A 15,106-nucleotide genomic window follows, 5' to 3' on the forward strand; every position below is an offset into this window, starting at 1 on the left:
GATGATCTAAAACATCACATTAACCATTAAAAATCTAGTGTAGTATCAAGAGGAAGAAGCCATGAGAAGTCTGATATACAACAGGAGAAATCTAATCACAAGGCAACCTGTTGAATCTTGATCAAACCTATGGAAGTCGTATCATTAAAACTAACAAGTCTTTACTCTCCAAACACATCAGGCCACAAGGTCCCAAGACAGAAAGGCAAGGAGCTGAGAGAGACAAGGGACAGAGTCAGACCCACAAAAGCAAAATGAAGACCAAAGCCTAGACAGAGCAATTGTGCATGATGGCAACATCGTCTAAGTGGGATTTAGCCTTTCTTTTCAAATAAGGTGCAACAAGAGCACACCTAACAATTCAAAACAGTGCACGCTTCAAATGGCACATATCGATTAGGTGCATGCTTCTAATTAACAATGAGACATTGTATAGAAGTAATACTTCTACGTAACTCCATTAATGTAAGGGATTGAAGCCAATTTAACAAAATTATAAGCAATCAATTCACAATTTTCAATTGGTACTTTATTTGCATCAACATCTATTTTAATTTTGGACTCAAATCTAATAGGTTACATCACTGAAAGATCAGTACATTGCTCAAGAAAAAAAATAAAAGATATTTCCTTTCATTTGGACACCCTGTTTCAAGCCTATCCAAGACCCAATTTAAAAATAGCTACATGGGTGTGTTAGAAACTCTAAATATAAATAAGAACCCGTTGCAGAGTTTAACACTAAAAACTCCCCTATTTTGAGGGCATAATGATACAAAATTGGACAGATAAAATACTTTATACAATAACATAGCCTTCAGTACTCTACAATCTTAAAATGTAGCGACAAAACAGAAGTTGCATTGAGCCAGCTCAAAGATAAGATGACAAATTGCACACCTTTGAAAGCATACTTTTGCTTATTTTTCCTGCCTTATAGCATGTCTATACAGAAAAGGCAAGGTCTCACCTTTTTTGTTGACAATTTACAGCTAGATACCTGGCACACGAGGACGAGTTACATGACCATTGCACTTTAATGTAACGTAACGCTTCTAAAATCCTCCAGGTGTCTCCAGACCAGGCCCATCCTTCTTCACCATCTGCAAAACAGAGTTAAAAAATACTTCACTGCAGGAATGCACTAAAAACAAAGTACAAGCAAGGCACAATGTTTAAACAATCATCTCCAACTCAAGGCCAGTGGACAGAACCTTAGAGATAAAGGCATCGACTTTTGACTTGACATCTTGATCTAGAGCTTTCTCTGCCAGTTCATACACATAGGAATCACCATCTGCACCGGATACTCTCTCCTTTGAAATGTATCTGCATGCAATAATAATTAGAGCACACGGATGTACAAGCATTTCTCTATGGTGGTCTACCCACTCATAAGCTCTAACATTAAGTAATCAAGAAATTTGCCGATTTTGCCTTCAACTTCATATCAACAAATGAGGGTACAATGTCTTGCAAGTACTGTATACAGAAAAGCTACTAGTGTTCTGACTGTCATAGTGCTTACTAGAGAGCACACTTACATTTCTGATATATTTCAAAGCCTGCAACATCATCTTATGAATCCCATGTTGCTTGCTTGCATCAAGTGCAACTTTACAGGGAAAAACAAGCTAGCTCTTTTTTATGTTGTCCCCCTAGGCTCCATGGTGAGCTCCCTTGCAACACTCAGCTCACCTACAACTCGTAATACACACACAGGAGGTGCCTCCCGTCCATCAATTGCAAGATACAATCCACAGGACCCAACTCCAAAACAACTACCTTCAAACAATTTACTATCAGTACTTGTAGATGCATGATGCATGATGCCCTTCTCTAAATACTTGTAAAGTTATGATGTCAAAGGAATCTAGATATCAGCAACGGGGATAAATTACCAAAAAACAGCAAATAAGTTACAGATTTTCAAGGACTCTGGCATAAAAATTGTAAATAAAAACCAGCATTTGTAGTATGCATCAATGAGCATCAATGGCATGGCTCAAGTTAGAAGTTCGGAGTTGTTTGAAAAGACTCCAGAGAATGCAAAATCCAAATTCATCATAGAGTAGATGTGAGTCGCAAATAAGTAGCTACTAACTAGCTACTCCAACTGAAAGCAAACTCCAGTCAGATCACTCAGGCATCGTAATGATCCTCCAGGCCCTAGGTCCCAGGATAAAGAGTCACACCTAATGTATCAGCTTGTGCCACGAGTGACTCTTGCCCCACCCCACCGCCTCCTCACTAGAGATGGAGATGGAGCACTCAACCAATGGGTCTACTGACATAATGGCCTCTTCCCTAGAGCAAGATCAAGTATGTGCATAATGGCCTCTTCCCTAGAGCGAGATCGAGTATGCGGCTTAGCTAGCAATTTCTCTTGATAGAGCATCGCATAGATGTCTTCTTGTGGAATATCAAGTATGGCATTGCTCTTATCCTTGTCAGGGTTGACTTCCGTAAAAGCAATAATTCAGTCAAAACACAATGATTATAATCAAGCAACCATGCATATCATTCATGATGCAATGAGTAGAATGTATGTCTTTTAAGTTTTGAACATTGCTGCCTTCAAAACTCTGAGCTTCTCCAACATACACAGGTTGCAAGATACAAACATCAAGTGTGCTGTGAATAATCTATTTCTCTTCATGCTATCAAATGCTGCCCAAGTGCTCCCTATACTTCTCCAGCCACGACAATGGTACCAATGGAAGTTTGCCCTGCGCATGGCTAACACGCTTCGCTTCTTGGTGATAAAGTTGACAAGCTTCCTTACTATCTCCATAGCACCATACACGCATACTAACTCTCACATCCTCAATCAGGAGGTCCAAGCAATGGGCTCCATACCATCCCTCCCGTTGCCTTGCAATTTCAGGCATTGTCTATAACTACTTGCACCACATTCTTGACACCAACATCTAGAACGGTTTGCTTGATATGGTAAAAAACAACATCCCCAGTTATCCTTCGAGCCTATACATGAAGCATCTGTAGCACCAAGGAAAGCAGTTCCCTTCCAACAAGATACAAGAATATTGATGACAAGTCTCCTCTCGATACCTTGAGGTTTTACAACAGTCCACCTCCACTCGAGTTCCACCCTCCACATCAAGCATAGATGGAGGTGCCCTTTCGACATTTCTTTGGAGAAACATGAGATCATGCATAGATGGAGGTGCCCTTTCGACATCTCTTTGGAGACACATGAGATCTGTAGAAAATGCATGTATGTATGTAGATAGGTACTATGTATGTATGCATACAAGAGCATAGATATACGTATGTATGCAACGCATGTACATATGGATGAATGGATGTGCATGTGCAAGGGTGAGCGCGCACGAGAGAGAGAGAGAGAGAGAGAGAGAGAGAGAGAGAGACGAGCAGCAAGTCATGAGTGTCATCAATGCAATCAAGACAATGAAGAAGAAAAACACAGCCAAGTATGGATCTACAAGAAGAGCAGCCCAAGACAATCAAGAAAATGAAGAAAAAGACAGCCAAGTATGGCTCTACAAAAAGAGCAGCCCAAGAGATGCAAAGAAAGAGATAGCAGTTCAATTACCTCATGACAAGGCAGCAATTCATGATGATCCTACAAAGAAGAAGGGTACACTTTAAGATCCAAACTCTTTGCCACTTTTAGGCAAGACATGCAAACCAAGATTATGGCACACATGTTGGGAGATACCCAATGATGAAGAGGAAACGTCATTGCTCTTCATCATACTCTTCCCACGACTACAAGGTGAGGTCTTCACATAGACGATGGCACAATTGGAAATTACAGCTTGGAGAGAACTATGACTATCATCAAGTACAATGGTGATCACAAAACCAAGTGTGCGTCGAATGAATTCAGAGTTTGGATATATAATTTGCATAAGAGAGGCCTTTTGAAAGTGCCAAGATGGATTTCATTACTCAGCAGCTTCATGGATCAGCCGCTGTTTGGTTGCAAGCTTCATGGTGAAAGAGCATTAGCAGCAAATTCAAGAAACATACTCAAATAATTTCCTTACACATAGCTTTCAGCTTAGACATACTTATGGAATGGGACTTGTTTCAGCAAAGGATGTGAGAGACTTACCTTAATTCTATATAAATGTTTGGAAAAAATGACTGTAAATCATCAAAACTGCAATAAGCACTTAAATCAAGTACTATGTTTTGTATAGAAAGCTTAATTCTTTTGTCTAAGCCTATATTACACTCCAATGGGAATGTTCTAGGGTTTTCTCTTCATGCTGTGTCGAATTCTATAAATCTTTAGCTCTTGCTGACGAGTTAAGGATTGCATTCACTATCCTTCGAGAGTTGATCTTTCAATCCTTTCCCAATGTCTAAATTATGTACAACAACCAAGAAAACAAAAAAAACAGCAAACTAGATGCACAAAGCTAGAAGGCATAAAACCTAATAGCATTTCACAAGTGAATTTTTGCTAAAAGGATTCATGAGACTAATTACAAGGTCAAACACTGAACTGAGATACATACATTTTTATGGGCCTTCTATCTACATAATTAAGAGCTTTTTCTACTCTTTTCTTCTCTTATTTGAGGAAGGGAGAAAGGGGCAACAGGGGGATGAGGACAGACTATAGATAGCTTGTATGCAGCCCCATCAAATAAATAACCTGAGTAGTTTTCTTAGAAAATCGTTCAACAAGCATCATAAAGCACGACTAAGCAAACAAGCTCACCTCTGCTTTATTATTGCTTCAAGACACTGCTTGATGTCTCCAAACACAGGATGTCTAACATCGATTTTGATTCCTAATCTCCCTAAATGCATCCATAGGGTCTCTGCAATGACAAAATCCACAAATAAGCACTCTCTCTCTCTCATCATGCATCATCAAGCTAGAATTGCAATGTTGACAACAAACAAGAAATAGAATAACATCCTGTAGGTTCCAATATTGTAATGCAATCTCCGAGAAAGGATCTATGATAACAAAGTCAAAGTACCAATGCAATTGGAAAACGACGACATTAATCAAGGTCATATGTGACCTAACTAGAAACAACAAATTCTCAAGCTTGATAACAATTTTGTGAAGGTTAAGGAGCCCGAACCCTCAAAACGTGTCAGCTCAGTACTTTTGACAGAAAAACATGGTGATCAGAACCCATGCAAACAATTTGACTTTAAGATAAGTTACCAATAAGGATCTACCAACAACATAGCACATGCATTGAGCACAATTGATAGTGTTCATTCGCTTTGCTTCAAAGTGCTCTGATCTATACGATTGTCTTGCAAGCCTTTATCCTAAAGATGATTTCTTTGAACCTATGTGGGATTTCTTCAAACATGTGCGGGATGAAGTATTGGGGTGAGCGATACGACACGTCATATCTTGTTTGTGGGATGAAAGTGATACAAGACGTCTTATCTTGTTTGAGTGTCAAGATAGTCCCAGCACTAGTCACTCAAGAATACATATTTGGATCTAGCCAAAAGAACCTCCTTTTGGCCTAAGCTTACCGTTATGTCAAACAGTAAACTGTATGTTCAAAATTGCCAATAATGCAAACTCTGGAGTCAATAAATCTAAGCACTAGGATTACCATGAACCTCTCGTAAGCATGATGCGATTAGGGTGATGATAGAACAACTCACCAAATGTCACAGTTCGTTCCTACATGAGAGCGTTTCAGCGACTCATGAGGGTTGCACACCTGTTTGTGGAAAGCTGTTTAGCTTGTATGGCTTATCGACTCAAACAGTTATTCACAAAGATGCTAAGTTTATCGGGCATTCTTAGGAGCGCTATGTTCACAAAATCGGACGCTCAGCTTAGGATGATTCAGCTGATCATCCTGAATCGGATAGACAGACTGAGAGGGTCAATCATACTCAGGTAAATATGTCGAGAGCTTATGGCTCCTAGGAGTGGTCTGATTGGGAATAGTATTCCTATATTGGAGTTCGCTTACAATAGTGGTAAGCATCCAGCCAACCAAACTAGTCCATTCATGCTTGTGTATGGATACCGACCCCAAGCCCCTTAGGTAACTGACTTGTAGAATGTCAAGATTGGCACTGCTACTGATTGGTTGCAACAGGAGCAAGATATGTTGCGATTTGCAAGGAAAAGCCTAAATATGTACAAGATAGAGCACAATTTTGCTAATCAGAAACGTCACCTCGACTCCTCTCAAAGAGCTAATGGGTTTACCTGAAATCCCTAGAGATTCTTGAGTACTGTGAGTATTGGTCAAGCGTTAGAATGGACTACCAACCCTAATGCAGTCAAATCCTCACTGATCTCACAAAAGATAGATGTACTCACTCCTTGAAATCTCACTTAGAAAAAACAGAATAGAAAGGAGAAGAACTTAGGGTGGGAAAACTGCTCAGGGCTAGGCAAAGCAGCAATCAAGGAGATTTCTTACTGTTGAGAGCTGAAGAAAAGAACTAAAACTCCTTCAATCTGTGGGGCCTTGAGCTTCACTAGCTGTAGGATGTGTGTTTGATTTCAAGTGCTCCGGCAATCCTGCAAATAGATCCTGCAAAAAAATGGCGATAGTACACCTGTATGGTCACACGTGTGGCAGGAGTACTGAGATCAAGAATGACGCCTACTGTACGGATGCTTGTACGGAAGGGCTGATGGGGACAGTGCTGTATGGACATCAGCAATATACGGACGAGCAACAGTTTCGAAATTCGTACAACGTATGAACACTATACGGCTACTTGCGTGCACGTGCAGTCATGTACGAAAATGTCCCGTACAATATTCCATATGGCGTACAATTGGTTGCTTGCAGGTACAGTGTACGGCTCTGTACCGCAGTACGGCGAGCTGAATGCAGACTTGTACAGCAGGTTGTATGGCCGGAACTCTATAGGAGTACGACGAGCAGTGCGGTGGAACAGTACACGAGCTGAGCAGTACATCAGTACGGGCGGGATCGTATGGCCTGTACAGACGCTGAGCTCCAACAGGAGCTGTACGGACAGAATGCAGGAGCAGCAAAACGGGAGCTGAGGGCAATAGTGAAGCAACAGCAAGAGCAGGGAGAAGCCGCTCTAATGCCAGAGGTGAACAAAATGAGAGCAAGAGTGAGAGAGAGAGTGAGCTGAACGTAAGTGTACTGAATAGTGGACTGGAATGAAGCGAGTACAAAAGACAAGTGAGGGGTTTTGTCTAAGTGACAAAACCCTATCTTATCCACTAACCGTAGTTAGGGTTTAGAGTGTGGTTAGGGGGAAAAACCTCATAGAGGGAAAAGTGCCCCTAACCTACTTATTACAATACATTGGCCACTGCCTAGAATATGATAATAATTCTAACAGTATCCTATTCATTCTACCAGCCCACAAGCACTAGCTGTCTACCAGGGCAGCAAGGAGGCTGAGGGATCATCCAGAAGTCTTACAGTACATCCTGCAGATCACCTACAAGGTGAAGAGCAGTACCCTGCAACTAGGGTTGACAGGTTCTCAAAGATTGGCTACAGTTCCAGAGCAGCAAACAGTAGAGCACTCGTCTACAGGGCTTCTTCAAGAAGAAGCAGCAGCAACCCTGCCAGTTTGACTACCCACTCTCATGCTGCCAGCTTGCCCTATACATGCCTATCTAAATGCATGCCCATGCTACGGCTTCCATCCTCACTGTCCTAATGAACAGAGGCTTATAAAAATAGAGGGTTAAGTCTACTGTATACTGATGTACAAGAAGACAATGCATAAATGAGGGATGGGTGACACGAGCTCTACAAGATTTGCAAAAAAAAGCATCTAGCTTGTATCATTTGTATCCCTCATAAGGACGGGGCACATATGGGGGGAAGCCATCTTAGGCACCACTTGATGAAAGATTCTCAGGTCTCTCTCCCTATCCTTTGAGTATTCTTTACATAGCTCTAATTTTGAGAGCATCTAGCTTGACCATTTGTATCCTTCATAAGAACCTCCTATGGGGGGAAGCCACCTTAGGCACCCCTTGATGAATGATTCTCTGTTCTTTCTCCATATCCCTTGAGTATCCTTCACATAGCTCCAATTTTGAGGCTACTGAAGGGTCATCTCCACATAGCCCTTCCAATAAAAAGCAATATTCCTCCATTCTAGGACCTATAGAGGACTACGGGATGGTTATTGGGGCTAACACAACAAATTTGAAGAGAACAAGAAACGTTTAGAAGGATGTAGATCCATTAATTCATCAGGACTGAGTATCAAAAAGGCACAGATGGAGACAAACTCCACTCTTAAGACTATTCCTCTCCTTATATACCAATTCCAGGAAATCTGTAAAGTAGAGTAGCAAAGTAAAGTCACTTCCACGTTTCCAGGGACATTTAGGGTTGATTTAAAAATATTCATGCCAGGTTGTCAATGTCTTTTCAACCGTTGCTTGCAAATCAAAATTTCAGGGGCAACCCTTTATTGAAATATTTGCACCAGGTTGCAAATGTCATTTCAACCGTTACTTGCAAATAGGATTAATGATGCATGTGTTGTAGGCTTTTCAGTGAATGCAAGTAGACTATGGTAGCATGCCAACTAAACGAAGAGCATGTGCTGCTCTTTAGACGACAGCGATTCTAAAAGACGCTAGCCGAGAACCTTACATTAATGCAGAGCATAAACCAAGCCGCGTAGCCAGATGTTTCAGCACAGAGCTATTGCTGCTAATCAAATTAGTAGCATACCTTCTGAAACTTTTTCCCCACATAGATTGATGACAGAGATTACGACTAGTGCTAAACCGGCTGCCACCGAGCTTTCCTGAGTGTATACGAACTTTGTCCGTAAATCTTCAGGTATCGTGCTTTTCAAAACGTAGCATTTCACCTCCGTGGGCACTGCACTCACGAAGAAGGTGAACATAGCCTTAGAGTGCGCTATCTCAAACATTGCGCCCCAAATTGCATACAAGGGTACTCACCTTGTGAAGAACTGTGGCCCTTCGAGGATTTTGAGTGTCGCGAACGAATAATTTCTCTCATGTCAAACCCAAAGACACTCCTAAACTTTTGCCGCGCATGCTGTATGATATCGTTCGGAAGGTTCCTCATCTTGTATGTCTTCGTGATAAGCTGAACGAGCTCTTCCCTTTTCACAGGAACGCCGAATTGCTGATAGTTTTTGAACAGCATGTACCGCATGACCTCGGCAACCAACCTCTCTACTTCCTGCAAGGTCTTTCAAAGAGACCCATCAAAAAAAAATGCAGGAAAGGCCGAAATGTCCACATGGTCGTACAATCTATTCCCTCCAGAATGAATCGTGTTGTAATAAGTCGTTCCGATTCCTCAAAAGACCTCGTTTTGTCGGGTGAAATAATCCATCAACTACAATTGCAGCAATAAAAATCACACCAAATCCGAGAGTAAAGAGAAGAAGTAGAGTGGAAACAGAAAATGAGAGAGGGACCTGTTTGGAGAGATCGATTTGAGAGGAATAGAGGGGGTGATCGGGGGGGCGAGGGGGGAGAGGGGACTGGGAGAGGCGATGGACTGGAGGTCGATGGGAAGGCAATTGGGAGAGACGATCGTGCTTCACCATGGCTATGGCTATGGCTATGGAAGGAGATCAGACAAGAGTGTGCATCGCCATAGCCAAATAGCAAGAGCACACGCGGGATTCAAATAAGCGTCAACTTTCAAATAGTGTTATTGTTCCTAATCTTTGGCCAAGATTAGGCCAAACCCTACGTGGGTTGTTTCCACCGACTCCACGGGGGGATGGTGGTGGTGGTGGAAAAGGTGAGGGGGCATCCTTGCACCTATTCTTGTTTGACTCTGGGGCGGCGGGATCCATGCACTTGTTCTTGTAAGAGTCCACAGAATGTCGTTACATCCTTTTGGTGTTGCTTGCACTGATTATGATGCGGGAAGAGTAACCCAAGACTTCAAATCTTTGGCCCTTTGAATGTCATGGGAGGGAAGGCCAGGCCACCCAGATGTGTGCGCATCTACGCGCAAGTGAAGATAGTAAGGTGATGGCCACGTACCACTCCTTGCAAGAGTCCACTGAATGTTACATCCGTTCGACCAACAAGGTGCTACTTGCACTGATTATGATGTGGAATCATAGGCTCGCCAATCTGTTTCCAACCTCGCCTTCTACTGCATTTTATCTCGTACGTGGCCCGAATGGCCATCAAGCCACCCTCCCATCACCTCCCTCACAAGACGGGCACCACATCTGGTCCTCATGGAAACATGCCCCTGGTGAGTGGGATAGTGGCCCAATGGGTTCTTTCATAGCCTAAAATTTGAGGCAAAGGCACAAGTGAGAGCCCCCTCTCCCACTTGCATGCTCATGCTAGAGATAGACTCCACCATCCCTAAGGCTATTTACGTACCAAGCCCTCACCCTCCTTAGCCTCAATCTTCCTTCTAGCAAGCAACACGCACCAGCAAAATCGAGGTGATGAGGTTCATAAACAACATGAGATATAATGTAGTGGATCATCCTTACAAAATCTCATGTCTCCCACTCACTGCATACTTTGACAACACTTGAACTTCTTGTGCTACAAGTATAAGGGAAGGATAAGCAAACTTTGATAGCATCACAAATCATTTGCCTAAAGAGAGACCTTGAATACCATGAATTGCATGCACCTTGTGAAATAAAAACATCTTGTTTGCCCAAATGGAACCTTAAAAAATACCTTGTATTGCTAAAATGGAGAGGATATGAAAAGCTTGACATTGAAAGATTTGAGAAAAGAGATGGGTAGGTACAAAGTGACATCGCAGGTCCAAAAAGCTTATGATGGGAGAGAACTAGTCAGATGAATAATTATGCATGTGGTTTAAGTTGTTACACATTGAAGTAGACCCAAAGTTTTATGCTCCATTGCAAACATGTAGCATAGGTTTTTTCTTATAGGAGCTAACCAACTAGTTGATAGTTCTTTGAAACAATTAAAAGAGGCAATTTAGTATTCCTAAATGTGGCTTGAATAATATAAATCACCATCTTTTTAGCATTTTATTTGAAATCTAGGTAGAAGAGATAGTGTCTTGATTGCCTATTCACTCACTCTCCTCTCAAAATTCTATTAATTAGCGTGTCTCACACCTCAATTCGCCTTAATTTTCACTTATCGGAAGCCTTATTGTGATTAATATATTCACAGGCCACACTTGCTTAAGCCTCGCAATTCACTCCCATAATCCCATATCTCACCTCGCTTCGGGCCTCTCTGCTCCTACTGCTCCCTTCTCCTCGCTTAATCTCCCCTCCTCCCCTCTCCCTCTTTGCCCTCCTACCCTTTTGGGGGGGCTGGTCTATATAGTGGTGTGGAAAAGCTTCTCGAGAAGCTGTGGTGGTAGAAGAGTCGAGAGGCACAAAACAGCTTCTGAAGAAGCCGCGATTAATTGAGAGGCATTAATTGCATAGTTTAATCAATCGTTGTGTGAGGTCACAGGTGACCGATTAACACCTCAATGTTACCTTAATACCTATATTCTTTCGAAGCCCGTGGCGGTAGCTAATTAATGGATTTTACTTTTGGGAAGATTGTGGGCACCTATTCATGAAATCACATGAATTTTTAATGCATATTCATGTCCCATGTTTTTCATCAATAAAGATCACATAAAATTGCCAATAAACTTTGAAAAATTAATGTACTCTAAATTGTTAAGGTAGAACGAACTTGTAAGGAAGCTCACCAATTCTATGTAGTATTGCGAACCTAGCACACATGCTTAAACACATACGGGGAGGAGCAGACACCTTTTGTGCTATATACAATGTATGCCTTCTCTATTAAAACAATAAACATAATACAATAATAATGTACCTTGATAGGGTTGCCTTTAGTGCATAAGGGCTATTCCCACCTTAACCTAGTTCCATTGGAGTTCCTTCATAAGCTTACCTTTTGCCACTAAATCATTACAAACATTTGTATAATGCATTTGTAGACCAAATGCTTGGAGTGGGTGTCTCACTAGGCATAAAACTTGTATATCACGTGTGTTCCAAGGCTAATTGTAAAACCCCTTATCTATACATTTTTATGTGAATAACACGCACACTTTTCCTATTCAATTTGTGAACAGCCCTTTTAAATTATAGCCTTCGATATGCAAAAAATGTGCCAAAAAAAAGCTTTAAAAACTCCTTTTGTTGAACCCATGTGCTATGCTGAATATTTATGAGTACCCCCCTGAGACGAAATGATGACAATAGATCAAGAGTTCCATATTTGGATGGTCTCATGATCAAGGAAATACAAATAATGTTTGAACTATTCAAACTTCTCATGAGGTGGGGTTTTGGTGAAACATTTGACTAGATGAATAATCCTTAGGTTCATCTAATGCTTAGTGAAGTGATCCTAAAGAGATACTAGATGCCTTTGTACTTGGACCACTCATGATCTTTGGGTAACTTGATTATAACAAAAGGCACATCTTTAGATTTCAAGTTTGCCTTTTCCTTTTGGTAAGGAAAAGATGATGACATGTGTCCTCTCAAGCCTAATCAATCCTAGTATTGACTCTTGATGGGATGTACACACTAATAGAGGGGGTTGAATGAGATGAAAGTACATCCTAATCAAAGACTCTTGATGGGAAGTACAGACTAAAAGAGGGGGTTGAATGAGATGAAAGTACATACTAATAGAGGGTCAAATGAGCAGCTATAGTTGCCATTGGGCCTTGCTACCCTCTTGCTGTGAATCACGATTTGGTTTATTTATGAGTCATTTTCAGCCTCTAAGATAGTCCATTAATTTTGGAATGAAGAGAGACTTACATGTCTCTTCCAGGTTTCTACTAGTTGAGGTCTCCCAGAGGTCTCCCCTTGCTTATTAGGCTGTGTCTCATATTGCCCGGGTGATGATGTGATGGAAAGAAGATGGGTTTGAGTGGATGCCACTATCTTTTTTTTAGTTCATGCTCCCACCATTAGAAAGACCTCCTATTGGGGCAAGGGAGGAGAGGGGGGGGGAGAACTACAAGACCCTATATCACCTGTATAATTAAAACCCCTTACCTATAGAAGGGACGTCGAATTGCCAAGTACTTATAAGGAGTCTTTCCATTTCAATGGCCACAGCTATATCCACATAAAAATGTTTACAATTCCATTCTTTACAATCAACTTGGGCCTATTTGGCTCCAAGGCACAATTCTATCTCTACAACTTGCCACTATCCATCAAGGTTTAAGGAGATAAAGGTTTTCTTCAGAATGTACTCTTGAGAGTGTTGTATATGCTATGTTGTGCTGTGGACGACCGGTAGGTTCTAAAAACAATGTTTCTAGTATTGAGCCATGTGCACGATGGATGGTTCTTGCTGAAGTCAGTTGGATTGGGAACTATGTTCGTGAAATGTATTGCTCCATATTTGTATTTCCTTTGTGATTGGCAATATTGCAGTCTAGGATTGTTCAATATGATTTTTGTACAAGTGTCGAGTTTGTTGACGTGTGCATGGTCCAATGCATACATAACTGCATTTGAATTAGATCTTGTTACATTCTTGAAGTGGCCATCGGCCCCATTCACAAGACCATAAGTTGTGTTATAGTTCCCTACACGTAACTCAACAAACGATATTCAATTTTATTTTTATTTCTTTATGCAAGCCAACAGTCTTGCTAGGGTCATTTAATAAGGAAAGCCTGCCTGGGCAATTGCCATGTCATTTATCCACTGCTTGGAAAGTGTAAATGTTACCACCAATATGCTCGAACTTTGTTATGTGCATGCACCAGTTTGTTTGTGCAGAACAGAGGAGGTGTCATCAAGTCCAGTGGTGCTTGTGGTAGCATTTTGAATTGATTGTGTCAATGTCTTGTTGGCTTTGTGTGTTCGTTCAGAATTTGTTGAAGATGTTAGTGAACAACTAAATCAATTTGGCACATGACATTGGTGAGTTGGTAGCACTTGATCCATTCTTTCCAAAAATTTTGCTTTAAAGGGTTTTGCTACTGGAATACCCACTTATCACGCACAGGGGGTAACTGGTATATGTCTCTAGTTATTATGATGTCCAAGCCCCTAAACGGAATGTTGTGAATGTGCTTGATGGCACGTAATCGCTTATCCACAAAGTTAAGTATGTGATCCCTAATGAGCGATACCTCATCCATGATAACAGTGTGAAGGTGCAAGTATTGATTTGTGAACTTGTCTAGTTTGCCAACTACCAATCCAAGCAAGTTTTTGCAGTTTATTGGTATATTCAATGTGTAATGGAGAGCTGTGCCATTCATATGGCAAGAGTCCCTTTTTGTGTAAGCCATTTTTAATTTTTTTGTTAGTCAATGGGTCGGAGGTAGAACCTTTATTTATATAGATGCAACAGCTCTTGTTGAAGAGCATTATGAGTGTTGTCTTGCCAGTTCTAGCTCCTCTAGTTAAAATATATAAATTGGCTCATCTAGTCTATTTTTATTTTTTCACATTATGTCATCAAACACATGCCTTTGTTCTGTATTCAGTTGTCGTACTTGGGAGTAATGCTTTTTGGTGGAGATTAATGCTACTGGTGAATGTAGGTATTGGTAAGTGTTAGCACCTTCTCTTTTTTTATTGTTTCTTATTTCTGAACAAGGAATTTCAATTGGGTGATCTTCGACACAATCATAATGCGTCATGTCTACCATATTGGATGAATCAAGCAAAATAGTGTTATTGAATGTTTCAGCCCATACATTATCATTTGCGTTCATAACCATCTCTTGCACCTGTTGCTCAAAGTTTGTCCAAGCTTTTGCATTTTGATCATCGGGATCTAAATGAAAATTGAAGTTTCTATGCACATCATCATCTGATGGGTGTGTTTGCTACTGTAAGCATCTTGCCATGTTTCATGTGGCTGTTTTAAAGTTTCTTTGGATTCGTAATAAGGAATGTAGAGCATCAATTGTTCTCTATAATAGTTTCCTGGATCTCATTGTTGATCAAAATGTGCAAACTATTAATAGCCTTACTCTTTTTTTGGCATGCACGTGTATGTTTGTGGCATTGTGACTTGCAACGACTCAGGGAGCAATGCCAAATCATAGGATATGTATTGATCCACAAAGCGTGTTATCGAGTCAGTTGATTTACCATTAAAAATGGGGGCTCCCTCTACCCAAACCAAGGTATGATT

At 41.0% G+C, this 15,106-nt stretch overlaps 1 protein-coding gene across 1 annotated transcript; it reads right to left on the bottom strand.

The window, feature by feature from the left end:
• Positions 1-734: 734 nt before the first annotated feature.
• Positions 735-9,612, bottom strand: LOC147891266 (melanoma-associated antigen G1-like protein). The gene is made up of 6 exons (XM_087389508.1): positions 9,409-9,612; positions 8,921-9,167; positions 8,685-8,837; positions 4,718-4,820; positions 1,215-1,329; positions 735-1,103 (listed from the first exon to the last, which is right to left on the bottom strand). Exons 1-6 carry the CDS (start codon positions 9,538-9,540, stop codon positions 1,056-1,058), a joined length of 798 nt encoding a protein of 265 aa, XP_087245634.1. The 5' UTR covers positions 9,541-9,612; the 3' UTR covers positions 735-1,055.
• Positions 9,613-15,106: the final 5,494 nt, after the last annotated feature.

This window comes from Dipteris shenzhenensis, chromosome 18 (assembly GCF_047967505.1).
Source record: "Dipteris shenzhenensis isolate YYH24624 ecotype China chromosome 18, Dip_SZ_1.0, whole genome shotgun sequence".
Taxonomy (NCBI): Eukaryota; Viridiplantae; Streptophyta; class Polypodiopsida; order Gleicheniales; family Dipteridaceae; genus Dipteris; species Dipteris shenzhenensis.

Bases quoted from the DNA above. Each gene is read 5' to 3' on its own strand.
- LOC147891266 (XM_087389508.1), bottom strand. From the start codon at position 9,540: ATGGTGAAGCACGATCGTCTCTCCCAATTGCCTTCCCATCGACCTCCA. The intron at 8,838-8,920 runs GTGAGTACCCTT...TCGTGAGTGCAG, and splicing joins GGGCCACAGTTCTTCACAAG to TGCCCACGGAGGTGAAATGC. The intron at 1,104-1,214 runs GTTCTGTCCACT...TCTGTTTTGCAG, and splicing joins TCGATGCCTTTATCTCTAAG to ATGGTGAAGAAGGATGGGCC.